This window comes from Notothenia rossii, assembly GCF_949606895.1.
Source record: "Notothenia rossii genome assembly, chromosome: 6".
Classification (NCBI taxonomy): Eukaryota; Metazoa; Chordata; class Actinopteri; order Perciformes; family Nototheniidae; genus Notothenia; species Notothenia rossii.
Genome location: NC_136909.1, coordinates 76,675,935 through 76,703,888, shown reverse-complemented (window position 1 = coordinate 76,703,888; position 27,954 = coordinate 76,675,935). Strand labels below are relative to the sequence as shown.

General features: G+C 43.4%; 1 protein-coding gene across 4 annotated transcripts in view; it reads right to left on the bottom strand.

The window, feature by feature from the left end:
- The window catches only part of LOC307044483 (transcription factor COE3), a 67,217-nt gene that overhangs the window by 37,416 nt on the left and 1,847 nt on the right, over nt 1-27,954 (bottom strand). For all 4 annotated transcript variants that reach the window (XM_079689760.1, XM_079689762.1, XM_079689761.1 and 1 more), the window contains exons 5-6: nt 26,044-26,117; nt 24,297-24,365 (exon numbers count right to left, since the gene is read on the bottom strand). In XM_079689760.1, the coding sequence (XP_079545886.1) occupies nt 24,297-24,365; nt 26,044-26,117 (143 nt within the window). The remainder of the gene's footprint in view (nt 1-24,296; nt 24,366-26,043; nt 26,118-27,954) is intronic.

Genomic DNA, 27,954 nt, shown 5'->3' with positions numbered 1-27,954 from the left:
CTTTTATGCGGTACACTTGAATTATGCTATTGAAGTAATTGATAGTGATTCAGTCATTGAAGGTACTAATCCCATGATTCAGTTCATCTCTCTCAGTGCCATTTACCTCCAGATGTTTAGAGTTTGGGGTAATCAATAAAGAGGGAATAAAGATTGGCATTCACAATACTCCCCTTGACAAGCTCCAGCCGAATGTTTGTCAAGCAAATTAAACACACTTAGACTTTTCACCTGCTCCTACAACGACACCACATATGGCCGTGAAGTTAAAAATAAGAAACCCTGCATACATTACCATGCATAATGCACAACTCCCTCCATTTAATATGCAAATTTTGTAAAATATTACTGAATACCTTCTGTTCGGAATGAATAAATTTGAATTGCAATTAGAATAATCTTGTATAATTAATGAAAACTGTCAATTTTGGTTCCGAAGTAATTTGATTAGCATGTTGATAGGACACTTATCAAGTTCAGTAAACTGTTAGATTAAGAAGATGAAAAAAAAGATTCTAAGGATATTTTTCTCAACGGCTCTGACATTTTCCCTTGGCATTGTAAACAAAGACAGTAGCTGGCAAACTTCCTGAATCGAGGGGCGCGAGAGGGAGGGTGGAGAAACAGAAAAAGAGAAATAGAGACGAGGACAGAGATAGAGAGCCTCTTGAGATAATCTGTGAATCTCAGTCCGCAGATGAAAAGGAGTCTATCGTCAAGGCTCCTGAGTGAGCTACTCATCTCTGCCCTCTGCTCTCCAGCTAAGCCCAAGTTTATGGGATTTATCTTGTGAACCATTTGTAGTTTTCACATCACATGATGAGTTAAAAACAGCACACAGCTTTTGTAAATGTTTCCAGGCTATAAATGTAGAGTTCTCAGCTAAAACCCACAGACAACTGATCCCAGTCTGCAATTCATCAGAGAGTAGCTATCTATTAGCGATCAACAAATTGATGTACGCCATTGTTGTATCGTATAAAAAAGAACCATCTGTACTGTCTACAGATGAACAGAGCTAGTGACCTCCTTTTCCCCTCTCTTTCTCTGCTCATTAGCTACCCTGAACCTCTTTCTCTCCAGCTTTCAGTTTTCAAACCCCCAAATGAGACCTAAATCGCTTGCAATACAGGTTAGCTTGAGGAAGGGGGGGGGCAAACATCTGTCGCGCTAGGTACCCACACGCAGCTCGGGGTATCTCCTGCGAGGAACTTTGGGGATGTTTAATTCATAAACGCTGTCATCCATGTAAACCTCCTGATTTCATAATGACTAACTCTTGGTGGTTTAATTAATTTAATAATGCCTTTCAGAAGCCATAAATGAAAGGGTCTCTGAAGTGGTGCATTAATTAGCCGGCGCCGATGCTAGCCCTGTCAGACTGGTGGCTGTCAAAAGCGGGGCAAAGCGGAGGATGGGCACAGCTGACGTTCTGAGGTCACAGGTCATGCCAATCACGCTTCTCACCACACTTAATGAGCCATAATTTGTGTCTAGTATACACATGTATTAGGGTCAACCTGTGGTCATGTCCATAATTCTCTCCCCTTGCTACACTACATAAAAAAATAGCTGTTGGAGCGACAAGGTAGTTACCGTCTCAGTAATAAGCGATGGCATGGCCACATTATGTTGCTAGTTGTATTTACATGACAGCCACCTCCGAAAGCACACCCTGTCAGATCTTTGCCTTAACATTTTATAAGGTTGATGTCGTTTCTGTCTACATCTTTCGCTTTAATTACAACGTAATGACTAACTCGCTCAAAGGTTATAACATAGAATAAATGAAACTTCATTAAAAGTATCGGCAACTCAACGCATGAGCACACAAAATCATCACAGAGCCAGTCAGATTATATTCCAACACTAACCCCGTGCATCTCATAAGGAGCTTGTTTTCCTTTTTCATATTTCATAAATATGAACCAGGGAGGTTTGTGTCTGTGCCTGTCCATTTATTACCATAAAAAATCAGCTGACTGAAGTATCTCACTATCTGTGGAGGCAATTAACTGTTTTGAGAGAATGCGTAATACGGGACTTTGTAATGGTATCATTTGGAGTCAAGGCACAGATGCGCCGTGCGGAGCCATACTGTAATTAGAGAGAAACGCTGTACAGGTTTTCCACTAATTAGCAAATTATGCTGAAAATAGCATCAAGCTAATTAACAGTTATTATGGCATTTTTGAAAGTATGACTTTAATTAGCAAAGTCCTGACGCAGGCAATTTCAAACTCGTCTCCAAGAAGATGAGGGAGAACGGAGAAGAAAAAAACATGGGGCATGATCAAGAAGATACCCAGATTATTATGATCCCGTCAAAAAGTAAAGGAAGGAGAGAAAAAAACAGGAGGGGAAAAAGAGTGAGGGAGGAGGAGGAGGAGGAGGAGGAGGAGGAGGAGGAGGAGGGGGAGGAGGACTGGGGGGTAAAGCTTTTGTGTGTTGTGTCTGAATCTCCATCCAAATGAGGGGACATGTGTGCTGTGCCACGTTGCCAAGAGGAGCCCTGAGCCGTGTGCCCAGTGTCAGGTGGCAGCGGCTCACCCCTCAGCTACCAGGCGAAGACGAGAGTGAGCTCAGCTGGTGCCCACAGCCACTCACTTATTCTACTCCGCTGCACATTAAAGGAGCCCTCGAGTGGAGCCAAGCAACGCCAGCCAGCCAACCTGACAACAACACTCCACCTCCTCCTCATTTCCAACAGTTCCTCTTAGCACTTCCAGGGAACCCACCTTGGACCTAATGACGGTTGATTGACAGCAAATACAGCTGAAGAATTCTCCATCCAAATATCTCTCTTTTTGGAAGTGTGGAAATAGTTTCTGTTTGGATCATTCATCACAATTGTTGATGTGAGTGAGTAACAAGGAAGTATTTTGGAGGTGTTTGTAGAAAAGGTTTCTTTAAGGCACCTGTGCAGAGTCTTTTGAAGGGAGGAAGTGTCACCAGTGGAAGTGGGGAAAAGAGTAAAAGAGGAGTGGAAGAGATGGAGGAAGAGAGGAGAGGGGTGGACTGAAGGGTCTTTGAAGGCCCAGTGTGTGAGAGAGAACAGAAGTGTGCCTAGCCCCAGGCAGCCTACGGCTCAGGCCCATTAGCTAGACTGACCTTGCCCGCGCCTTTGTCTTTGTGCTCTCCTCCCGCTGCTTCCCCTTCTCAAGCATTCCCTTTTTGTTGTCTCCGAGCGAGATTGGGAAGGGGGCCATATCTTTCAGCTTTCTAAACCTCCCAACCCCCCCATCTACCACTCCCCCCCCCCCCCCCCCCCCCCTTCCACCACCACACACTCCCCCACGCTTTGCCTGGAGCTTGTGCCCCAGAGGGCTTGGTACAGTGACACCCCTAGCCGGTGGCCACCTCTGCCCCGACCAGAACTTGGCTGGAGTGGTCAGTGGCCCGAAAGACCCCCAGAGAAAATTCTACATATCAGGGGGCCCGAATCATGGTGCTGCAGGCCTCACATACGTGCACCCACTCTGGGCAGCCTGCCTCTTTATTGCCTGCCTCTCATTTGAGAGGATGGAGCCTGGCTGCCAAGTTTTGACACCGCCACATATGGCCTCCTCCATCAATCGGACTAATCAAGCATCAAGGGGAGGCAGGACCAGCTTAATTGCCAGCCAGATATAGCTGCTCTCACTTGACGTGCAACCTGAAATAGAAACAGGTCTGAGGAGACATGACAGACGACAAATGAATGCGGCCATTGTTCTAATAATTATATCAAAATACACTTATTCTTAAATCCACACTCTACAGAAAATAATAGCTAACGCAACAGATCCTGTTATTTCAACATGGCAAATCAACACTATTGCAAATATTGCCTTAATATAGCATCATCTGCTCATTAAAAGGTGAATTATGTTCACATTTGTAATGTTTGATACCTCAGGTTAGAGAAGTGTACAGTACGTTTTTTTTTCCCATGCAGGCTGCGGTGCTCTGCTCCTCCAGAGTCCTTGAGGCGTTCTGCCTGCCTCTCTCAACTTCCTGTTTCCCTCCACCCCCCACTGGGGTAGCAGCCACGGAATAACTTAGCACATGGAATGAGAAGGAGAGATCAACAGCAGTGATCCATTCATCTTGAGTTTCTCCTGTCACTCTCCCTTTCCGTTTGTAAACACTGAGGGTCTGTGGTCAGAATGGCCTTTTGTCCACTGTGTTTTTCTGCGTCCCTCTCTTATTCACTTCAAAGGTAACAAGTGACAGATGTCTGTCTTCTCTGCGGTTTTAAACACTGAGGCTCCACGATAGCATCTGGGCTGAATGTCAAACTGTGAATCTTCCCTAAGAATGTACTGTGGTTATGCCAAGCTCATTGTTATTAATGTCAGGGACACTGCCTACAGAAGTATTTAAGATACTCCCTGTAGTTCACAGCAGGGTGCACGTTGGGGGGGGGCACGTATGTAAAAATGATGGACAACAATTATTATAACAAATATTTCAATAGAGAAATTCTAACAAAGGACAAAGTGAATGGATGAATAGCTCAATTAGATCTATATCAAAATTTCCTGGTGGGCATGCAACTTCCGAAAGAATCTGACTCTGCATGAATCAATTTAGCCACAGGAGATGATGAAAACAAGAACAAGAACAAGGTAATATATAATGTGTTGAAGCAGAAGTTTAGCTGGATTAAAGACTTCCGTGGAGTTGCAGGAACTAAAAGAAAAAAAGTGGCAAAGGTGGTGGTGTTTTGAGCTTGTAATCACAGCACGGTGCTGTGTTTATTTAACTTTCTCATCTCCGTCGCTGCCTGCTTTTGGTATTTACATGTTTAATTGAGAAGTGTGCTGCCGGTTTTTTCTGCCCATCTGCCGAGTCCCTTCCTCTTATCAAGCTCATTCCTCAAACTGACAGCTCTCCCGTTCTGCATATCTCTCTTTCACTCCCGTGCCACTACACTACCAACTCCTCTCTCTCCCTTTCCCAGCTTCTCTCCAATCTGTCACGGCCGGATATGAGTAATGACAATGCATTTTCCCGCAAATCAGACCAATAAGTCGAAACATGCACAGGCTGCTTTACAAGAAAATTCTGTAGCGAGAATATAGCGTCATGAAACTCTCTGTTGTGTGGTCCAGGTTTTTTTTTCTTTCTACCCCACGTCTAAATCACCGCCTGTCAGACGCAACATGTGTGTCATTGTATCCCCATCAGCGTGTTTCATTGTACACACTACCACCTCTGAAGAGCTGCCTCTTATCAGTCGAGTGTCAGAAAGCCCCCAGCACCAACACCCCCTCCCTGCTGCCTTTCTAAATGCTTTTCTATTAAGAGCAGTGTTGTGTCCCTCTGATAGCGGCCGCTTCTCCACTTCATCATTCATAATCCCAATGGGCATCAATGGACTCTATAGCCTTGCTATCCACACCAAAGGCTTTGTCAGTCCGTGCAAATGAAAACAACCTAAATGAGAGTGGGAATCTGAGGAATGCACTATGAGAGAAAAAGGAAATGGCCCAATAGGCCAAAGCCCTCCAGTCATGAATAGTCCACTCCACAGCAAGACACTGGCGATACCTCAATGTTTGGAGTGGGCTCTCAGTCTGCTTTCATTCTTTATAGATGGCTTAAAGCATATGGAGGGTGTTTTACAAGCGTAACATGGTACGACTTGTGTGCTTTGTCTTTTAAACGCTGTTCTATTTTAGCTAATGATATGACAGGGAGAAAACAAAGAATTCCCAAAGGTTGACAAGTGTTCTGCAAATAAAGGAGATCCATATGAGAAAATAAGGAGGACACATATTCACTGCTCTACATCATATTGACGGCGTAGGCTAACTTTCACTATCTTAAAAAGTCTAAAATGATGTTCCCCGCCCTTCCCAGCATGCAGAAGTCCCGCTGGGGGCCTCAATGTGATCAGCAGCATCCCCACCACGTCTCCTCATTATTGAGTAAATAGGTTTGGGCATGTCCTCAGTAAACAAAGCCAAGACTGACAGTTAAGGGAGTGAGGGGAGTGGGAGGCAGCCTCGTTCCCAATTAGAGTCGCCTCAGGCAAAACTTTAAAGAGGAGATCAATCCTACAGATCGCTAAACTGATCCTGTCACAGGCTGGGGATATTTAAACCGTGGTGCAGAGCGGAGCGGTGCAGGGCAGTTCTCAGTACAGTTTGACTGTGTGTGCTAATGACTTGGGGGTAGGCTCTCTCACCAGGACACACACCCCACAGCGAAGCGGCCGTGATTGACGGGTGAAATCGGACCTCAGCTGCAGTTCTCGGCACAGTAGGGGCCAGATGGGGAAATAGTGATTTGCGTTTTTTAGTATGCAGCTCCTGCACTTACGGATATTCCCTAATTGTCTCCCTTACTTACCTGTGAGGCTGTTTCCCATCACAGATGCAGAGTACATTTCAAATTAACCTGGGATGTTTTGATTTTCTATCCTCACCCAACACCTTTGAAGCAGACTTATTAAAATGTGCCAGCAGGTCTCATCCCTGTCTGTCTAGTTGAGGTGAAAAGTTAGTTCTCACTAATGGTGGAGCAAAATAAAGGGACTAACTAACATGAGGTGGATGAAGGTGGAGTGGTGGAGATGACACCTGAGTTTAATTCCATTGTCAATTTGTGATATCCTGCTAAAGCAGCTGATACTGTATATTTGACTACAAGTGAATATCTGGCTCCAAAGCCCAGGCACACATGGGTAATGGGTAATGAGCTACCAAGCTCTCTGCAACTGCAGAGGAACTGAACATTTAAATGAGCAAATGATGCATTATGTATATCAGCGAGGTTCCTGTGCAGGAATTAATCATGATCATAAAACCCAAAGACAAAACAACATACTCAGGCCATTGCTAAATTGTTGTGATCTAATGCAAAACAAATTCATTTTTCATGCCATTAAAGATAAAGAAAATCTTAAAAGGTTTGGTCTTGCTTGTCTGCGTCTCTTATTGAGAGTCATTCACTTTCAACTTTATTTGCGGATTATTGCAAATCCCCGGTACAAATCATATCATGAAATCATGTAGCTGGGACATTGGATGTGTTCTGCTAATGCTCAAAGAAGATCCCCTGAGGGAGCCATTGAGTGGGGGAGAAGGGAACGAAAGGGAGAGGAAAGCAAGAGAGGAGGAGAGCGAGTTACAGGATGAGGAAAGGAGGGAAGGGCGGGAAAGAAAGACGGAGAGGAGGGGAGGGCAGCAGCAGTCAAGCTGCACTTTATCCTGACAGATCTCCTTTACACACTAATTTCCTTGTTAAAGAAGAGAAAATGGCACTCAATCCGGAGAAATCCTTTTCTCCTGGAGCAAGCCTGTCAGCTGAGGGATGAGTGGATACAAGGAGAGCTTTCCTCCTCAGGCTAGCTCCCCCTGGCACACAGCAGCTAGGCTACCGCTCACAGCAGAGCTCTCTATCTATAGCCATAATTAATACACCATCGGAATATAATGAACCATACCATGATACATGAATTTCAGTCGGTGCTGTCGACAGCACTCATTTAACCGCTCGCTGGAAATCAAACGTGAAGTGAATTGATTTTTCGATCATGTCATCTCCATCACAAATGGCATACAAATCGTGTACAAACATTTCATGCTCAGCTGCTGTTTATAAACATTCCCCATGACAAAATACTAAGCTGCCCCCCCCCACCCCCACCCCCCCTCAACTCCACCTCCCATTCATACACAGTTACCAGCAAAAACAATAAAATCCAACAAGGGCACATCTTTCACAGCAACATATTTATCACTGAATTTGTAATTCACCATGGTGTATTAGCTTGGATTTGAAAAAGGGAGGAAAGAAAAGCCTCTTTTATTTTAAGTCAGGGGTGTTAGCTGTTCAGTCTGGATGTTCTCATCTCGTAAGATTACTATTCGCCGGGTGTGTGTCAAGACTACTTTTCAGAAATCTCGGTAACAATTCAGATGCGATCGATAAGGAGTGACAGTTTATTCTAAGGCTTAGCACAGGCCAAGAAAAGAACGACTGAAGCATCAAGTTTAGAGGAATGAATTTGTTTTGTATTTGATTTTTCCATTAAATTTATCACCACTTTAACTCTGCCTTTTTCACTCTCCTCACTCATTCCCTCTCACTTTCTCCCTCGCTCCGTCACTCACATCAACAACAAGGCTGTAAACGGCTGTCAATTTCTCATCTGTGATTTCCATGTCTTCACTTTCATCCATTTTTGATTGCTTCACACCCTATACCTCTGATGCTTTTAGTGCTCATCGGTGACCTTGTGAGATGATAGGGGAAATTATTTAAAAAAATGTTCAGTGGCAGAGTGCTGCTGCCCTTTATAACACTTCATCATATCTGCTGTAGACGGAAAATTGTTGAGAAACATTTTCTTACAAAACTGCCTAATGCTGGTTTGGCACAACATCATATTGTAAATCTATTACCACTTTGTCAAGAGAAACCACTTGAGGTTTCCCACAGTGCAGCAGCAGGAAAAGTGGGAAATGTGACCCTGAAACTACTGTCCGATTTCTCTTATTATAGTGTTTTCAAAATCTCCTCTCTTTTCGGATTTAAGGGTCATTGAGGATGCCAATCAGAGGGACAGGCCAGTCAGGAAGCCAGCGGCGTGAACAGGACAGGAACCAGCTGATGAAATTCATCCATACTTCTCACTTATGATGACATGATTGATTTTCCCTCAGAGTGCTCAAATGTAGGATTGTCTTCCCACCCCCATCTCCTCCTCCATCCAGCCTCAATCTGCCCACCCACCCGCCAAGCCAACAGCTAATGGATAAAGCCTCTGTCTGTCTCAGGCATGGCGGAGAGTTGACGAGTGGAAGAACAACTGCAACGAATGAAGGGTGAAATCTGAGAGTGCAATTTTCCGTCTGTCAATCTCCCTTCAAGAGAACAAGTTGACCACCAATCAGCGGAGTCGATTCGGGGCTGGCGGTGGATGGGAGCAATCTGAGTGACAGCGTCATGTCACTACATTAACACAGCAATGAAAGACATGAAAAGGAATTTTCTGAAGGGCCCGGCCATTTATTCGATTTCAGGCTGTGATTTGGGGGATGGGACCATACTTTCCTGCCTTAACAAATGAACAAACTGACAGGTTAATGCATAACATATCGCTCTATAATTGATGGTTTTGAATGTGGGAGACTCCTATCATCCACTAGGTGCTTCAAAACACAACCAATTAAACTTTACTTAATTATTTAAGGTAGAAAGTGAGGGAGAAACATGCCTTAAAAACTCTTGCTTGCAGTCAATTACGATAAAACTTTAATGAGCCTGGATAGAGAGCCATAAAAACTGATAGCCCCTCCGTCATGAATTATATATCCATATCGATTTTGTTTCTTTGCTATAAGAATTGCAGGTAATCGTATGTTACCACATGTAAAGTGCACTTCCCTAGCGAGGATAAATATTAACCATCAAATATATATGAGGTGTGTGTGCATTTATGACCAAGCTCATGTAGAAAATGAAGAGAAGAGATGTCGAGGCAAGGGCCATTGGGAATGGATGAAGGGTGCCATATCTGACAGTAAGAGAGACCCTTAGTGGGGCTGGCTTGATATGTTACCTAGTTAGCGTCACAGAGAGAGGAATAAATAGTTCTTTATTATTTGTGGTTGCCATCATGTCTCTCCTAATAGACAGGCTATACTGAGTTTAAACCACATTATCCTCTGCGAGACCATCGCAATTACTCTTGAGAGCTAGGTCTGATGTGTGGATAAGGCAGGTCGCCCATGTCTTAATGAACACAAACAATGTGAAATGGAGGAAGGAGCAGTGGGGGGAAAGATAATGGCAGGGGAGGGCTTGTTTTAATAGAGACAGCACTAAGTTGTTTGCTATGATCTATGCCAAGTCTGAGAATGCTGAAAACCCCCAATGTTAGTTTGTAGAGATTCTTTTTTCATGATCCTATTACCCAATCAATCGAAACCCTTTTCTCAGCATTTCGCCGACGAGCAGCAGGCGCAAATCCTGTTTAGCGGATTTCCACTGGTGGACTTGTGTGTCTTGCTGTCATTGTCACACAGTCTTGCCTTGTTGGACACTTACAGAGGTTAAAGGCCACCAAACTGGATCACCGTGACACCCAGTGCGAGTGTTATCCCCAGCACAAATGGCTCAGTGCTGGGTTAATTGATAAACTGCCGCTCCACTTCATTAGTCAGACAGACCGGGCTTAACGAAGGAACACAGAGAGAGTGTCACTCTGAATATGTTAATCATGACTGGCCATTATGGGGCTCTTCCCTCTACCTTCTTGTCTCAATCTCAGGCGAACTACAAAGGCGAGGGATGTGAACTCACTTCAAACTCTGTGTACCCGTGTATCGAGCAAGGCTATTTATCAGTGACAATAGGAAAGAAACGGGAGACAGACAGACGCAAGAGTGGTCCTTGGTGTTATTGAATATAAATATATAATAACCATGTAAAAAATGCATCATTTGGCCTTTTCACAAAGGCAGTTGTAATATAGCGCTAGGTGAGCACTGTACTTGACGTACACACTGGAGGTGAGGGTGTCAGGGGAGAGCTCGCTGGAGCGAGAGGAGGTTTTATTGTTGCCCAGCCCTTCCGCTTAAGTGCACATGGCTGGGAGGAAGCCGGGACCTCCAGCTCTGACCTCTGCGCATGTATATTTAATAGGCCATCAGTTGGCCGGGGCAGCGCTCTGATCAGGATTCAGAGAGGGGCTTTGAACACCCCTGTGTATTCCTGAGCGTGCAGCCTCAAGCTGCTCTCCCCAGCTGTGTCAATCCGACAGCACTGTTACAGGCACCCAGACAAGGCGCTGGGCACTCCACTGCTACCGCCTAATGACTACAGAAAAAAAAAGCAAAACAAACACAAAAACAATAACATTTGGCGTATGGAGCTCTGCTACCATCTAATGAGTGTTTTTAAAAACTGAAATATTACGCCAGCTGATACACTGTATGGCGTGTGGGATGTGTTTGGATTACATCAGATATACCATAGAATGCTATGTTGCCCCTCATAATATAACAAAATGGGAATCTCACGGTGACTGCACTACACACGCCGGTAACGATTGCAGAAACAAGGCGGTGAACAGAGAAGTGCCACTCGTGTGTCTTTTCTTCTAACAAGGTATCACTACTCTTTGAATCAAATCGGCTTCGTGTGTGGGTGTGTGTGCCTGTGTGTGTGTGTGAGCGTATGAATGTCACAGTGCACGCACGACTGTGTGTGTGTGAGGGCAGCTTAACGAGGGTGGTTCATTTGACAGGCAATTAGTTTGCGGAGCTGCTATTGACAGCCCCTGTGCTTGTGTTTGTTCAACAGCTCTGGGTGAGTTCCACGCTCCCTGGGCTACGTGACAAAGCACCTCCGACAGGGAGCTCCTGATCTCCACCGAGGCTCGGAGGCTCGCACTGTGAGGGGGGTGGATATGTGACAGCCTTGCAGAGAGAAGAGAGGAGAGAGAGGGGGAGTGATACAAAACCCACAAGGGTCTATTAGGGGGTTGTTGCAAGTTAATGTAGCTACAACACACTTTTTGTGTCGTATTTTGAAAGGCCTGAGCAATGATGTTGTCATTTGTTGTTTGATTGCGGGGATAGCGGAGGGTAATCTTAGGAGACACGCAGGCTCTCACACTACATACGCACACATACAAATGCAGAAAGAGAGGAGACAAGGAGATGGGGGAAAGCTAGAGGGAGATGGAGGAGAGGAAAAATATAACAAGATCCAAACACTCTTTTATCCTTGAAAATCCCATATTCTAATGCAGGGGCCCATCCCTCTTTTAGTTGCAACCATTTCGTTTGTAGAGCCAAGCTCCAATCAATATCATTATTTTCACAGAGGATCGAAGCGCCTTTACTGAGTTAATGGGGGATTGAGGTGGTAAACGTTTACCCTCTCACTGTCAGCAGAGCAGTGGTCCATAGTGGGCCCAGATGACAGCACTGGCCCCACTGTGGACACACTGTGTGGAGATGTCCTGTGGGTAGACAGGCTGCATGGACTGTCAACCGCCTGCCATGCCCTAGATGGCCTAACATATCAGCCACTTGAGTTAGAGCAGCAGCATGGGCTTTGACTTCTGCTAGAGCTAACAGAAACAAACCGGCCAGTGCTGGCAGCAGCATTACTGCACTGCTTGACATTGTTGATACAAAACAACTGGAAACAGAGTTTGTTTTTCTTGTGTTATTTTAACAGAATATTTCAAAGTAATGCAGAAGTAATTCAGTAAAATATGAAATAACATACTGCATTAACATAAAAAATTAATTTGCACGATGCTAGCCAACTACGACTATGCATCAGCTGTTCTGTCGGATTTTGGAGAAATGAAGACTAATCTGCAGCTGGCAACAGCAAAGCAAATTCTCTCGTATAGCAGCATATGCTAAATAGCTCTTCAAGCGCGCAGATGCATTGCTGTAAAATACTTCTCCTGTCTGCGTATCTGCATCTCCCAGATGGGTCTCAAGCTGTGCCAAACTGCATCTCATCAACTGCTATGAACTATGGCATCACATGACCGCAGGAGATACGTGGAGTCCTATTCTGTCTTGCCTTGGCACAACATGGTCAAGCGATGCATCATCGGGAAGCTCACACTTTGTCAAAATGGAGGTAACTGAGACTGGGAGGAAGCAGGGGAGAGAGGGCCTATTTCCTCAGAGTGTTGAAAGTTATGTTCAATAAAAAGGGAGGAAAGAACAAGACTTTTGTCCGATTTTTTCTTCGTTTTTTCTCTTTGGAAAAAAGACTAATCAGCAGAGTTTGAGTTGATTTGGGTTTGAATGAGGGTGTGACAGAGCAGTGAGAGATTTCATGGGACGTTGCCCCATTATTCATTGAGTTATTGGTTTCCGCCCTGTTTTAATCGCTGGCGGGCCTGGGCCAAAAAATCTCTGAGGATTCCGGAGAGCTCTTTTCTCCACCATTCAGCAGAATGGAATTTGGTTTGCAAGTGCCTCACGTCATTCGAGGCGTCCTTCACAGTTTCAGGGGCCCTAATTCAAACCACATGGAGGCCAGCGTCCGGTTACGGACCTTTGCAAAAAAAGACACATTCCCATTGGCTGCCTCGAGATGGGAAATGGGGTGTCTTGATGGAGAAAGATAACAAACACATCTAAGTAGGAGTCACAACATAGCCAAAGCACACACACATTCACATGCATAAATATACATACACATGTACATACACGAGGACATATACAAATATACACGCACATACACAAATATACACACGGACTGATACATACACTTATGTGCCTGCAAAAGCTGTTTGCTTGACATGATGGAAGAATGAGCAGCAGGCTCTGTAATATTGCTCCTATTCTTCATTGACAAGCATATATATTTTTTGCTGTTCCCAACTGACTTTGCAGCGCTGAACTCCATTTATGAATTATCTGACATATTTCCTGCTATTTTTTTGACAGGAGTACTCAGAGGAAATTTCAAGGCACCTTTCTCCTGACAAGTAGAAATATCAATATTTGAATAAATTGCAGATTTGGATCTCCTCACATGGATGCTCTCCAGCAAATGTGTGTGTGCGTGTGTGTGTGCTGCTGGATGAATGTGTGTTTGTCTGTGTATGTTTTTGTGCGTGTTTGAGTGTGTGAGAGTGAAGGGAATGGGAAGGGGTTTGTTTCATTCTGTTACCACGGTCTTATCCCCCGGAGCCCGCAGGCAGAAATCTGTATGCAGCATTTCATTAGGAGGGAGCTCGACTGAGTGACATGTGAAGCACACCTCACCGTCGACCTGATGAAGTTTACTTCTCTCAAACGGCAAAAAGCCACTTTGTAGACTAACCCTTTTTTCCACAGAGGAAGAGAGGGGGTGATGGCTGAGCACCAATAAAAGAATCATGAATGTTGTTTCACAGAATGACAGGCCTATCTGTACACAAATATTTCTCTTCGAGACAAATGTAAGCTTCAGAGCTTTTTTCCTCTCCGCTTTTTAAAGTAGATTTGAATTGATAGAGCTGACAGTTTTCAAAATATGATCACCTTAATTCCAAGTCTTGTCGAAAATATCTAACAAGTCGAGCAAAAGGCAGAATAATAACACATTGTTCTTATTTCACGAAAATGGCAAGCGAGGAAAGTAACATCTCACCTATAGTGAACTAAATAATTTACAAACAAATACACTATTCTACTACAACCTTGATAAATACTCTATGTCTGTATAAGGGGTCAATGTCAAGCATCCATAACACTCAGCGCTGTCGTCTTAAAGCTCCTGGTGTTACGTATGAGAGACTTCTGCCTATCTGTCTCACTCTGTTTAGCTGCAGTAGCTGCCATTCTGTCTGCATGTCTGCCGCTGCCGCTGATAGATCACTCTCCTGCCCACCCCCGTCAACCAACCCCCTCCTCTCCACACCCCACCATCATTTCAGGAAGCCTGAGAAATGGCTTAGCCGTGTGAGGTTACTCAGGTACCAAAAAGGCTGTGACCCCGTGACCCCCAGAGTCGACCTTCCTGACCTGAACGCCATACTTTCTCCCTCTCCAACAGAAAACAAAAACAAATCTTATCATGTGCCTCCGTGGCTCAAATAAAAAAAGAAAGCCCTTATATCAACGTGGCGCTTTGACAATCATCTATCCACATGACCTGTGATTTCTCCGACAGGGTCTGCTTGACACTTACAACAGAGAGGTGACGCCGTACAGGTTGTCCATCTCTCGCCTCGCCTGCCCTTATCTCCTCTGCTCTCCATCTCTCTCCTCACTCCTCCTTGTGTGCACAACTTAAAAAGCAAGCACGGGGTAGATTCCCATTATGGAAACCCTGGAAAATGGCCCGGACATTTTCCCCCATATCTGGGATCTCCATCTGGAGAAGGCACTCTCGCTCTCACTGCCCCCCTCGTCCAATCTCTGTGTGTGTTCTGGTGAGGCTATGCTGCTGAGATGGCTTTCACTCTCCACTGGCTACAATGAGATTGGCCCACCAGGTTGACTCTATTCGAATCGACAACCCATTTCAATAACGTAACAAAACAGAACAGAGTGGTGATGTTGAATAAAACATTTTTGAGGAGTGCCCAGGGGGGCAAGATGGTTAGCCTTAAATTATCCAAATCTGTACGATTTTGCAACACTTTAACAAAAACATAGATTCATCAACTCATAACATAATCGGGTACACACTGATTGAATAATAGCATGTCATTTGGTTAGTTTCCCCCTTGTCCCGCACTGCATGTCTCACTCTGTGTCACCGCTCTCACTTCAGGTAGAGCGGCTTCATAACTAGAGTATATAGTTTACAGACTAATAAAGATTACACTGAGGTCAGCGAGTCACTAATCCCCGGCGTTATTAGTAAAAACAAAGCCTACAGCTGTACGCTGTGCACCTCATCACATCGGAGTGCCTATGCACGTGCATAAGGTCCGAACATAATATGGTGTGACTTAAACCTTACAATGAGAAGAGAAAATAAATATGCTAAGAGCAGCAGGGGTGGACCGGGCCAGGCCTCAGCGGACCTATGTCATCACTCCCTCTGGTCTCGGCTGCGTTCCCCACCCGAGCGAAAGGCTCAATGATTACGGAGGCTCAGCTTCCCTCTAAGAAAGCAAACTGGAGCTGCAGTCCAAACAAGGCCGAGCCAGCAGCGAGGGAGCACTGCTGCACCAGGCGGCTCGGGTTTACCGTCGCCTCCGACCTGGCTGGCCCCCGGGCTTGCATTAGTCCCCCAGCCCAGCCTCTCTAGGACAAACAAACAACCACCACTTACACAGTCAGGGACGAGCAGTGAGGCAGGGAGGGCTGGTGCCACCAGCGCTGTGTGGTGGGGAACCTGACCCAATTGGATTTGCTTTATCACCCCATATAATGATTCCCAGACTGGCCTGTTCCAGTGGTAGAAAATAAAAATTACCGAAAAAAAACCTGCCTGACATTCTGAGTTTGGCCCCGAAATGGGCAGCTCCCCCAAAACAGATGGGGAGGCATCTCAAAAATGTTCTCTGCCTCTGGGGACATGTGGTTTTCCCCATCATTATATAACTGTAAACTCCTGGATGTCAGAGATTGGGGATAATAACTTTCAGATGTTAGCAGCCTGGGCCAATGCTGGGACCTGCTGGATGGGAACGGTTATTTGGCAGAGGGGAGGAAGTCCGAGAGATTAGGACTAAGATGTGACAGGGAGGAAAGTGGATCTGGACTAGAGCTGACTGGGTCGCCTACGTCTGTTCCAGTTTGTACCGGGCCCTAATGAGGGCCGTGTGGGAGGCAGAGGCCCGGCATGTGTGTGTGTGTGCGGGACAAATACCAAGACAAATTAATATCAAAACCACAGGAAATCATGTCATCCTGTTAACACACCAAAATCAAGCTAAAGTGCTTGGGCTTGATCCACCACTTTTCGCATTCTGTTTCAATTTTCTGATAGATTTGATATGACAGGTTTAGCACTCCCCATTGCAGTGCAGATGTGCCACTAATTCAGAAACAGACACACCTCCTTCAATAAATGAGTCCTTATAGAAGTGTCATCCCGTTAAACCATTTTTATTGGTTTGTCTCACATGGCGGGACAGGATCATTGCTCTATGCAGACGTGGTTACTGGTTGCCGATGTGTTCAAGGTTTGGTCACTTAAATTCAAACTCCTCTAATGAAAATAAAACATCTCCTAACATTTTTATATATTCCAGCTGGTCACCGCATGGTAAAAAGCACAATCCCATTTATTTTCTTTTAAAATATGTTTTCCCCCTTTGCTTTAAAGTATCGATCGCAGTGCTGAACAAGCAGAGGAGTGTTTTTTATTGTAAATCAATACTGATCGATCGGCTGCCTGGGTGTTGAATATGGATCAATATCACACCAGGCTGTGGAGGAGATCTGATTTCAATTGGCAAGAGAAGCCCGCAGCAGGTTTCCATCAAGCGGTAATTCAAGACATGGGAACATAAGTCAGATGGATTGATATAGACTAGCCAGGACCTTTCTTGCCACTGAACCAGCTCAAGGAAATTTCTGTCATATATCATTAACGCAGTTGGGGCAGGCAGTAAAACAAAAAGGGGGAGCAGAGTACCTCTGTGACCCTAAATAAGGAGAACTGGTCAAACATGGAATAAATACTTCATCATTAGCGAGAATGTTGTGTTTTTTTAAATAAGGAAACTCCAGAATAAAAAAAGAAGTGCACCAGAATCAACCTCTAAAATAGAAGCTGAAGCTCTACTCTGTGCACACACAAAACACACACTAACACACACACAACACAGTGTGGTCATGTTCTGTGGAACTTCTGGTACTGATTATGTCGAGGTCAGCTTGAGATTCATACTGTAAGCTGTTATTAATTTACTGAACAAATGTCCTGGAGAAAACTAGTGCATGTTGAAATATTTTCATTACACTTATCAAGCAGTCGATCTTTATTAAAGCCGCACATTTGTTTTATTCGAGCACCGCAAAAAAACACATAACATAATTTGAACAGCGCACATGTGTGGCCAAAGTGCATGGAGCATGTGTGTATATGTTTAAAAAGCAGGTCACCCCGTTCATTCATCACTTGTTTGTGATTCCTGAAGAGAGGGGCACTGTTCCAAATGGCAGCATTGTAAAACAATAAAAACAGAGCTATAGTTAGAAATAACTTGTCACTTTTAATAAATGACACTGGTTCAGGGCTCTTTCTCAGGGGCTTCTCCTCCGATACATCCCAGGCACCCCTGGGGCCAACAGAGCAGCCAGCAGACCAGCTCGTTTCCCCGAGGTAACTGATGACCCTATCCCTGAATTCCCCCATCTTTGTCCTGTGACCTCACACCAGCGGGAGCAGGACCATGTCCGATGAAATCTTCAGACTGCTTCCCATCCTAATCTTGTCTGTGTCACACTACAAATTGCTACATTCAGAAAATGGAAATAGATTGAGGTGGCGATGGAGGGAGGGGACTGACAGAGGTAGGGAAAAAGGGAAGAATGGGAGGGGAGGGGGAGCGGAGGAGTGTGCATCGACAACCAGTCCCCTAAGAAAAATACTTGAGGAAAGAACGACTCGGGAGATCCCGACAAGGAATCACATCTCAGCGCACATATTGATCTGATTTACAAAACCTCCACTCTAATGCGAAACAAATGGCGTGGGCGTGAACTGGTACTTAACCATAAAACCCCAGCATTACTCCGTCTCCGATGAAATACCACATATATCCCTCACCAGGGCCTAATGTGCTGTTTTACGGCCCGATACGACTGAGGTTGACCCAACAGTTTGTTTGACAATTAGGGGAAACCTAATAAGGATTGAATGGGAGTGAGAACATGCCAAGAGAAAGAAAAGAGACCTTTTTTCAAAAGCAAAAAAAATGGCTGAAATAACACTGGTCTGAGTGACCTAAATGTGATTCACGGAATCAGGAGCTGTTCGACAAAGCCTTTGCGTCATTAATGCTTTAAGAAACCAAACAACGTGTTCTAAACAGCCACAAAGTTTAATTATAAAAGAGAGCTGCTAAATATTTTAAAAAGAGTGGAATGTTTTATTTACTTCAGATTTAATTTCAATAATGTAACATTTTCACCATGGTGGCTTATTGCAGCAGTGTGTCGGGGAGAAGTGAATAAATCTTAATAGATTGTTTTCTTTCATAATATAAAAATAAATCACTTCCATTGCTCCACAGCCGGATTTAAATCACATTAACGCAGCGCTAAAAGAAGTCAGTGAATGCAACTGAAGATAGTAAACTTTAACAACATATGGACTGAAAAAAATGTTGATAACATTTTCCTATATCTTTTCAACATGTGCATGTGCATGTGTGTGTGTGCATGTGTGTGTATGTAACTGTGTGTATACAACGACCAGTGAGTGTTGCTCTTGGCCCAGCATTCATCCCATCACCCCGGCTCTGGCCTTGTTTCTGTCAGCAGTGAACCAGGGGAGTAAAGAGTGGGGGAAGAGGAGAGCAAGAGAAGGAGAAGAGGAGAAGGAGAGAGGAAAGAGAAGGGGGTGGTGAAGGGGGGAGGGGCTGTCTCCATGGACAGATGGACTGCTCTTTCTCAACACATGTGGAACCATGTTTCGTCTTTCACTGCCGTCAAGCTGGAGCCGAATCCGTCGCTCTGTTGGCCCGCGCCACTCTTTCTTAGTGCACACCTCTCTCTTTAGCAGAACGCGCACACACACACACAAGTGCGCGATTACGCACACATGCGTGCAAACGTATGCATGCGCAGGGACACACATGAAACGCACGTGCACACACACACACACACACACACACACACACACACACACACACACAGACACACACACACACACACACACGCCACACAAACATCTCAGTCTTTCTGAGCACACATGTTAAAGTCATCACCCCTGCTCAGCGCTAGTAAAACACAACACCCCCGGCTTCTCTGCTGTTGTCAAGTCTTGCCATTAGCTGATGCCACTGGGGAATCCTACCCTAGTGAGGTGGGTGTCCCTCGGGAGCGTCAGGCACCACGTTACGTTCAGCCGCCACTCATGTGAACCCAAACATGTGAGCATAATTTGGAAAATATCATTTATACTGTGCGTCTTTGTACGTGTCTTGACATTTACAAACTGCGATAAAACCGACATGAGGGAGGAGGGAATAGAAAACAGGGCGAGAATAATTTGAGGTAATGTTTTGCTTAGTGAACAGTATTACCCAATCCTGGATGTTGGAGCAATGGGAAGGACGTTCTGGCTCTGGTGCAGCAGAGAGGGTCTGGGTTTCATTTCTCAGCAAGTGCAAGCCAAAGGAGAGCTGCCAAGTACAGCTTTTGCTCTCAACACTTCCTGCTCTTCCTACTCTGGCTCGGGAGGAGACAGGCTTCACTCAAACATCACGTCGATTTAGGCAGGGCTGGCCAGTTTATTCTCCAATTTCTCAATGGGTGTCAAAAACTCACATCTGTCACATGAATTACACCAAACACAGCCATAAATAAAATGCTGGGATGGATATATTGTTAAGCCGTGTAAAAAAGCTGTGTGCAGGTGTTTGCATGCGTGTGTAAACATAGAAAGAGAGCATTTCCTACACACGTTAACAGCTTTAAATGACTCACTGTGAAGCCTAAAAAAACATAGCATTGCAGGTCCCACGGCTCAATGGTATAATGTATAAAACCCAGAAGGAACACCTGCAGCAATCAACGCTCTATCACAACAACAGTGACCCTACCCGCTGCATCATTTTCATTATGGATGGTGGGAGCACAATGCTAGATTAACACTACCTACTGAATACCATCTTAATTGCCCCTCCACAGATGCAGAGAAAAGAAGGCATTTAGTTCACAAACAGACTTCTCTTTGCAGGTTATCAAGACAGCCGCTCGGTGAAAACACGCCCTCCTTTCCAATGCTGATGTGCAATTAAAATGGTTTTAGAAATCCTCTTTGACAGTCCAGGGCTTAGCCAAAAATGTAAATGACATTAAAGGAGACAATGAATTTAATTTTGTTTAATGTCCCCTTTCGCTGATTCTCATTTACATCACATTTCCACATAAAGGGCTGACCTTATAAATACTGGCATTTGTTCAGCTTTTGGAGGTAATCACGGTTTTGCAAAAACCAGATGGGAGCACACACATTTCCCGATTTGTTTCTTAGAAGGCCGAGGGAACCACATGCGAGACGTTCTAAGGCTGCGGTCTTTTGTTTCTGGTAAACAACTTGACAACAAGTCAAGTGCACTCTGGGAAATGACCTCGTAGGTGTTCCACAAATGAACGATAACGCAAAGTCATTTAGAAAATACAGGCTCACTAATGAGGGACATAACGGAAAGCTAAGCAAAATTTACATTAGGCCAAAATGTAATCACATTAACACACGAACAGGTGCGGTGAGGCCTTTATAAATGAGCTAAATGAATAAAAGCCTCCCACAGCACAACCATGTGTGCTGACCAAAAAAAGAGACAAGGGGAAAAATAAGGGAAAAAACAAGTCAATGTCATGAATTATTCAGTGGCTGGGCTGCTCTCCAAAGGTCAGTGCTCTTTGACCTTTGTGACAGGAAGTGAAAGGGAGTGCCGTAGCCGCTGGAATAAATGGAGCTGACATGTTTAGTTCTGGTCCAGAATCCGTTTGTGAATGGCAGCGTAAATTGACACAAGATGTTAAACTGTATGAACATGAATTAAATCCAAAATTCATATATGGGTAGAGTACACATTGATATCACATTCTCTCTCTGTTCGTCTCGATTCCACTTGCATAAATTGCCCCGGCTTCCCAGAGTAAAAAGTGACCTTTGAACCCTGACATGCAGAATGAGTCATTTTCTCTCCTCTTTCAACAACATGTGCTGTCTTATTACAAAATCCATGTGTAAGCCTGAACAATGTATCTAATCTTTCACACAAGAGAAGACAAAGTCAATATGCAAGAGAGTGAAGACAGATTCCAGACCAGGAGAGTCATCGCAAATTGAGTTATGTTTGGCTATACACTACATACACTGTAAATGGGAAAACCATCTAATCAGATATTGGGTACCTCATCACTATAATTCTAAAGACTCAAATTACTGACTGAATAAACCTACACCCCCACTTACTTTAAGGCATCATTAACTTATAAATGTGACATGTGTAGCACTGCTGGATTTATAAAAAGGAGAGATGATTATACTGAACTGCAAAGCCATGTGGTCATGGCATAAGTGCTACAATTAGTCACTAGATAAATGTACTGTATTTTTTGTATTTAATGTAAGCTCCAACTGTATGGAAAAAAGTATGCGACCACTGTTGAAACACAATAGGCTTTTTTTTATAGACTAAAATATGTACTGACTTTCCCAAACGATGTTGAAATTTGAATCACAACACATAAAAACTCACCCAAATGCAACAAAAACAGGCCTTTCTTCATCCAAAAAAGAATTATGAATAATGCAAGGGCATCAAATGTAAGTGCTGAAATATTTAAAGACCAAGCAGTGCTGAAACTTTGTGACAGCTGTTGGGCCTATATCTAACCAACTCTTTTTTAAGAGGAACCCTTCCTCTTCAAAAATCTGTCTGAAAATCTGTATCAAAACTCTGAGAGAAAATAGGGTAAACAGATGTCTGGCTTGACCGCAGGAAAATAGGACACATTTGGAATGATAAGTTTCCCAAACTCCGTTGGATATGCCAGATCCATGGGAACGCCAGTTAATGTCTTGCTAGATGCCAGCTAGCTGTGTGCGCTTTCCCCTCTTACCATCTGGGAAAATGTTACAGGGAATGAACGCCATCAATGATTCACTCCAAATCTGTTTCTTAAGGTTCGGCCATGCTACTGTTTCTCTCGGAAATGTGGCAGGGCTAGCTGGTTTTCATACTGTAATTGTAGACAGATGAGACATGCCTGATTCAACAATCAAAACTTGGTTTATGTCACTCAACTATGTTCTACTCAATTGGAAATAATCAGTTTCTGCCAGCAGCGGCCGCAACACAGGTGCCTGTAATGATGTGCATGAGAAAATAACAGATGTAAAAGAAATGCCTGTAAAACATGGAAGCTTTAACTAAAAGCTTATCCATATGCACATCGTGAAAAGTCAAGCAATTGCGGAAAATAATCGTGCGTAGTGAGAGTGTTCTGGCTATATCCGTAACTCACGCTAAACCCTGCAACCTTTCACAGGCACCCCACTCTGCGAGTCACTGGGAACCTGTGTGGGTCTGTTGGGGTGAGCTGACGGGCTCATAGTTACGACATGGAGACAATGGGAGGGTCTAATGAGGAACATATGCTTTTGTGTTTCAACAGAGCCGCTCATTGTGCAAGGAAAGGGATACTCTACTCCTATTCAGACTCGTCACAATGAAAATCCGAGCCCTCCCAGAGCCAGTTGAGCTTACAATATCCATCCGCTTCTTTTTTCCCTGTTCTTTTTTTTCCCACCCCTCTTTCTTGACTTTAATTCTCCATGCATTCATTTTGCTTATTGTACTTATGTTACATGTTTTGTCCTGCAGATTGAAGAACAATGGTGTGCGAAACTCTAAGCACTAAAAGGCAGCAGAGCGACACAAAGCAAACATGAAAGCGGCGGAAATTAAGCAAAGTAGACGTCTCAAGTTATATGTTAATGTTAGCACTATCCATTCACTAACAGATGCACTTGACTAATAAATTAAGCAGTCTGTCTGGTATCTGATACAGCTAAAAAAGTACTCTTCTGACATAGTCCTAAACACCTCTACTTTTTTTGTAAGCACTGTGACTCTCGAGCATAAACATACAAGCACCATGCATGCCTACGAGGATGTGCATGCTTGTGTGTTTGTGTGTGTGTGTATCTACGTGTGTCTGTGTGAGTTTGAGTTCAGACAGCAGTAGCTCTGGTAATCCATCCAGGCTCCCAGGGCAGCCAGCTCCTACTTCCTGATGCATGAGAAGCCGCTGGAGTGGAGTGGCAGCAACAACTGCTCAGCCCTATTTGATTACTAATAAGAGAGTTGTCCCCTCTGTCAGATACCAGGCATTCTCCACTAAGCAAACAGTGATTCCGGCTAGTCAAACATTAGCATTGCTGTCTCTCCCTGCTACGTGGCGAGAGTTACATTGAGATCGACGCTCAAACTACACCCCCTACCTCACCCTATCCACCACGCACACACATCCACTAAACTGCCTAAACATATGCACTCTGACCAGGACGTATAGTTTCACAGTGTGAGAAAAATGTCAATGCTTGAAAGAAGAGCGTTTATTCCCCCTCTTTAGAAGGTGATGAAGGTGCTATAAATGTGGCGGACGAGACAGTAGACATAAAATGTTTATCCCTTCTAAAACGAAAATGTAATGGCATCTAGCTCTCAGCTAACTTGAGCGAAGGAAACAGTCAATGAAAAACAACTATTGACACTGTAAGCATCACTGTCGTAAACAATGAAGGGAAGCCAGCCAGATAAATGTGAAGTTGCCTATAAGCTAATTAGGTGTATTCCCAGCATGATCCTCTAGTGATTGAACCACCTGTGATTGAACAAACCCTATCCAGGTGGTGACCGCCCCTCGGTGCACAGGTACCTGGGAAAGACGCCCCTCAGACACTCACACAGAATCACCCACGGTTCCCACACTGAGGCTATAAGATGCAAGTCAGCCCAACGGGGCCGTCTGGCACACCGGGAGGGAACTCATTTGTTCATCCATGTGCCTGCTCATCCACTCAGTCACTCATCCATTTAGTCACTCAGACACTCACCCATTCACTTACTCAGTCCCCGTTCACAAACACAGTAGTAGAAGAAGAAGAAGCTGCACACTGCCTACCTGTCAATGATCACAGGGTCTGATGGAGTCTCGTTCCTGTTTCCGCAGCTTTTCTTGTCACAGCATCGGCTAGAGGAACACAGACAGGGTGTTAGAGAACAAGCAATACTTTTCTAAATAAATAAATAAAAATAAATAAATAATGCACAGAAAATCACATACATGTATTAAGTGCCTAGGAGTAGTTTTGATAGTGGGGGGGGAAATTGTCATGAGATTTCCTTCACTCAATCTATCCATTCCATTGATGCTGATGGCTGATAAAAATGGTGAAAACAACATGTTGTGTTGTTTGGCTTAGTGTTGGAGGGGAGGGGAGTGGGGATTGGGCCAGGAGGCAGGGGAGTCACTTTTCACAGCTTCAGCTTTTGTTTACCTCTAATTGCCAAGCTGCTATTTCTGAGGGAGATGCAAGGTGCCACCCTCAACCAATATTTCTGCAGGGCATTTATCAATTATGGCCTCAAAAGCACTAATCTATCTTCCACCACATGTTTCAGCCATCTCCACCCTAAGCCTATAGCTAGCTGACTTTTACTACTTTGATTGGGACTTGAATCAAAACTGCAAAAATAAACAAATACATCATCCTAGCTTCCATTTGAAATGAAAACATATAAACATATGTGAATAAGATTGATTTATTCCATATGGTGCTGAAGGAAAAACAAAGATTTTGTGCAAAGCTACTGTCAGTCAGCCACACATTATTTAAATATGTCTGATTTACATGACTTTCTAGCAGCAGTAATAAAGATGTGTTTTATAGCTAAGGTGCCGCAGTGTATTACAGCAAGAATATAATTTAAAAACTATATGTATGACATGCCTAACAAATAAGATATAATAAGTTAAGACATGAAAATATTATTCTTATTATACTAGTTCTTATTATGTATATCTTCTTATCTGATAATAGGCAGCAGTTAAAGTAGTTTTTTATTCAGCAGCAAAACGCACTTCCTCTTGACAAAAAAATATTACCTCTAGAGCACGAGCATATTCAACGTGTCACAAATAAGTGATGGATGCATGTATAAATTGAGCGTGAGTGATGAGTTTATGCATGGAAAAAGACAAATCATTCTCAGCTCTCATGCTGCACTTGCTCTCAAGCAGTAACTTGAACAATGCACCGGTGCAACAAAGGAGAGGTTAACCGACAGTATCCGAATTCAATGTTCACAAAGCTCATGCTGAGCTCAACAATAACAACAAAAGGCGTTTTTCCTTTTAGTATCAATGACACCGCTGAATAGCAGCGCAATATGAGAGGTTGAGATTTACGTGGTTAAATGACGCTAAAAGGCTCGCTGATCATTGTTGACAGGTGGGATCAACCGAGAACTGACTCTATGCTAAAATGAAGGAAAGAAATTACACATGGCATGTAACGCCTCTGCATAACTTAACAGAAAACACAGGCTTAAATTATGTCTTAGAAAAGAAAATTAAAGATACAAATGTAAAAGCATAACTCATGCCTTGTGTCTGACTGTTTATCATACACTCAATTTCAAGTCACTGAAAAGACAGTTATTTTCCCTGTCATATTCATATTCATATCAAAGTTGAATCACATCATATCAAAGTTAGAAATGACAGCAGCTCTCTCTGTGGTTGCTGGAGGACCACAGGACAGTCTGGATTGCTACATCACATCATGAGTGTCAAAACGTATTGAAGGGGAGGGAATTACTTTTTGCATGGATCTGCAAAATGGACAAGAAGAAAAAATAATGCTTACCTGCACATAATTTCATGGGTAAGAAGAACTCTGCACATTTCTGGATTCTTGTCTTGACCCTCATAAATTATGGCCTTTGAAAGGAAATGAGATGGAAATAAAGTGAAAACAAAGACACTTCTTAAACACACATTAATTCACACAAATAATTACACTAACATGTTTGATATTTTTTCACTTCATAAAATAAATCAGGGCATGAATACACATGATCTAAGGACAACAGAATATATTAGAAGAGTGCAAAGGCTAATTTAAATTGAGTTAAGATAATCACAGCAAAATCAGTGTTATAAATTATATTATTTCATAAAAACATCAATGACATCAACCAAATTAAACAATTACAAAAATAACTATGACTAATAATACAAATAACAACACCTCTTTGTAATGGCAGCTATAATAAAATTAATGCTAATGATTAAGATGATAATAATAACATTAAATTGTATTTTTTTATTAATCTCGATAATATCCTGTGGCTCAGAGAGGCAGACAGAGAGACAGAGAGATTTTCATAAGGAGAGATCCAATAGAAGTGTCATCAATATGCTTATAATCTGGGGATATTTGGGGGAAAGTGTTAATGGGCAATCTGTTGTTTATTTTGAGCCGCTAACAATGATCTTTCTGTGGATAAAAAGCGGTGTCTGGCGGTACGGTTGAGTAATTTTTGAGCATTGGCTGAAACAGATGGCGTGGAGCTATCAGTTCTGCCGCTTTTCTCTCCCTCCCTCGATCCCTCCCTCCTTCTTCCATTTCTAAGGATAGACACTTCACTCCCTCGTATTGAACCGGCACCAAGTGCAAACGCAGGCAAAGCACCACATTATTGACAAAATACGTTTTTTTTGGTAAAATAATATAAATAGGCTACACGTAAAAATACAGCCTTACATTTATTTTACTTTTTTAAGCAATTTATATTTTTTCAGGATTTTTTTTCTGCAACGCGTGAGGCCATAAGAGATATAATATGGGAGATTGACTTTGGAAAAAGTGACATATCTGAACCAGGTCGCATCACTCTCCCGCTTTTAAACGCTGTTCTACTTGACCTGATGTGTTTTTTTACTTGCCTTTTTTTTTTATTCTAGGAACCGGGCGATTATCTATATTGGTTTGATTTATGGCGGTGTTTGCAGCTGTAGAAACAGAAATCCATAAATTGCTTGTTCTGCGTCATTGACTCGGATCATTCGCACAGGAATGTAGACTGTGACCATGCAGTGGCCCAGGCTTCACGGCTCTATTCAGAAGGCTCTACCTAAACCCTTCATTTAATAAGAAAACACCAGGTGGAGAGCTAAAATAAGGATGTATGATTTTATTCCCCAAATTATAGTTCACTTTACAAATCTTTGCGTTGGCTTCATGTGCTTTAAGACATTATTATTGCATTATGCGCGCTGGGCTCTGGGTCAGAAATGTTTGCGAAGAAGATAAGTGAAATGCACCTCTGCAAAAATATGTATATTTATAATTATAATACTTGACACTTTTTTAAATATATATATGTAAAGAGCGTCACCTTTGACTCTTTGCACGAAAAGTCAAATCAGATCATATGGAGCAGACGTAGTGGTTAAATGTTTAATGTGAGCCTACAAAGAAGCCTAACTCAGGCAGAGTTAAATTGACTTTGGAGTCTTGCAATATGATATGGCCAAACCTAAACAGTTAAAATGAAAGCTGTCTGTTCTTGTTACACCGGTAATTTTATTTTATTTTGTGCCACAACTTCCAATTTGCATGCAGATTTATTTATTTAATTTTTTTTTTTGGAAACAGTGTGGTGCATGCATCTCAGGGGTGACGAGATTTGCACGGCATGTTAAGGTTTTGCACAACTGAACTAAGCATGTGAGCAGCTTTTGCACTGTATGCGTATAGAAACAAGTGTAACAG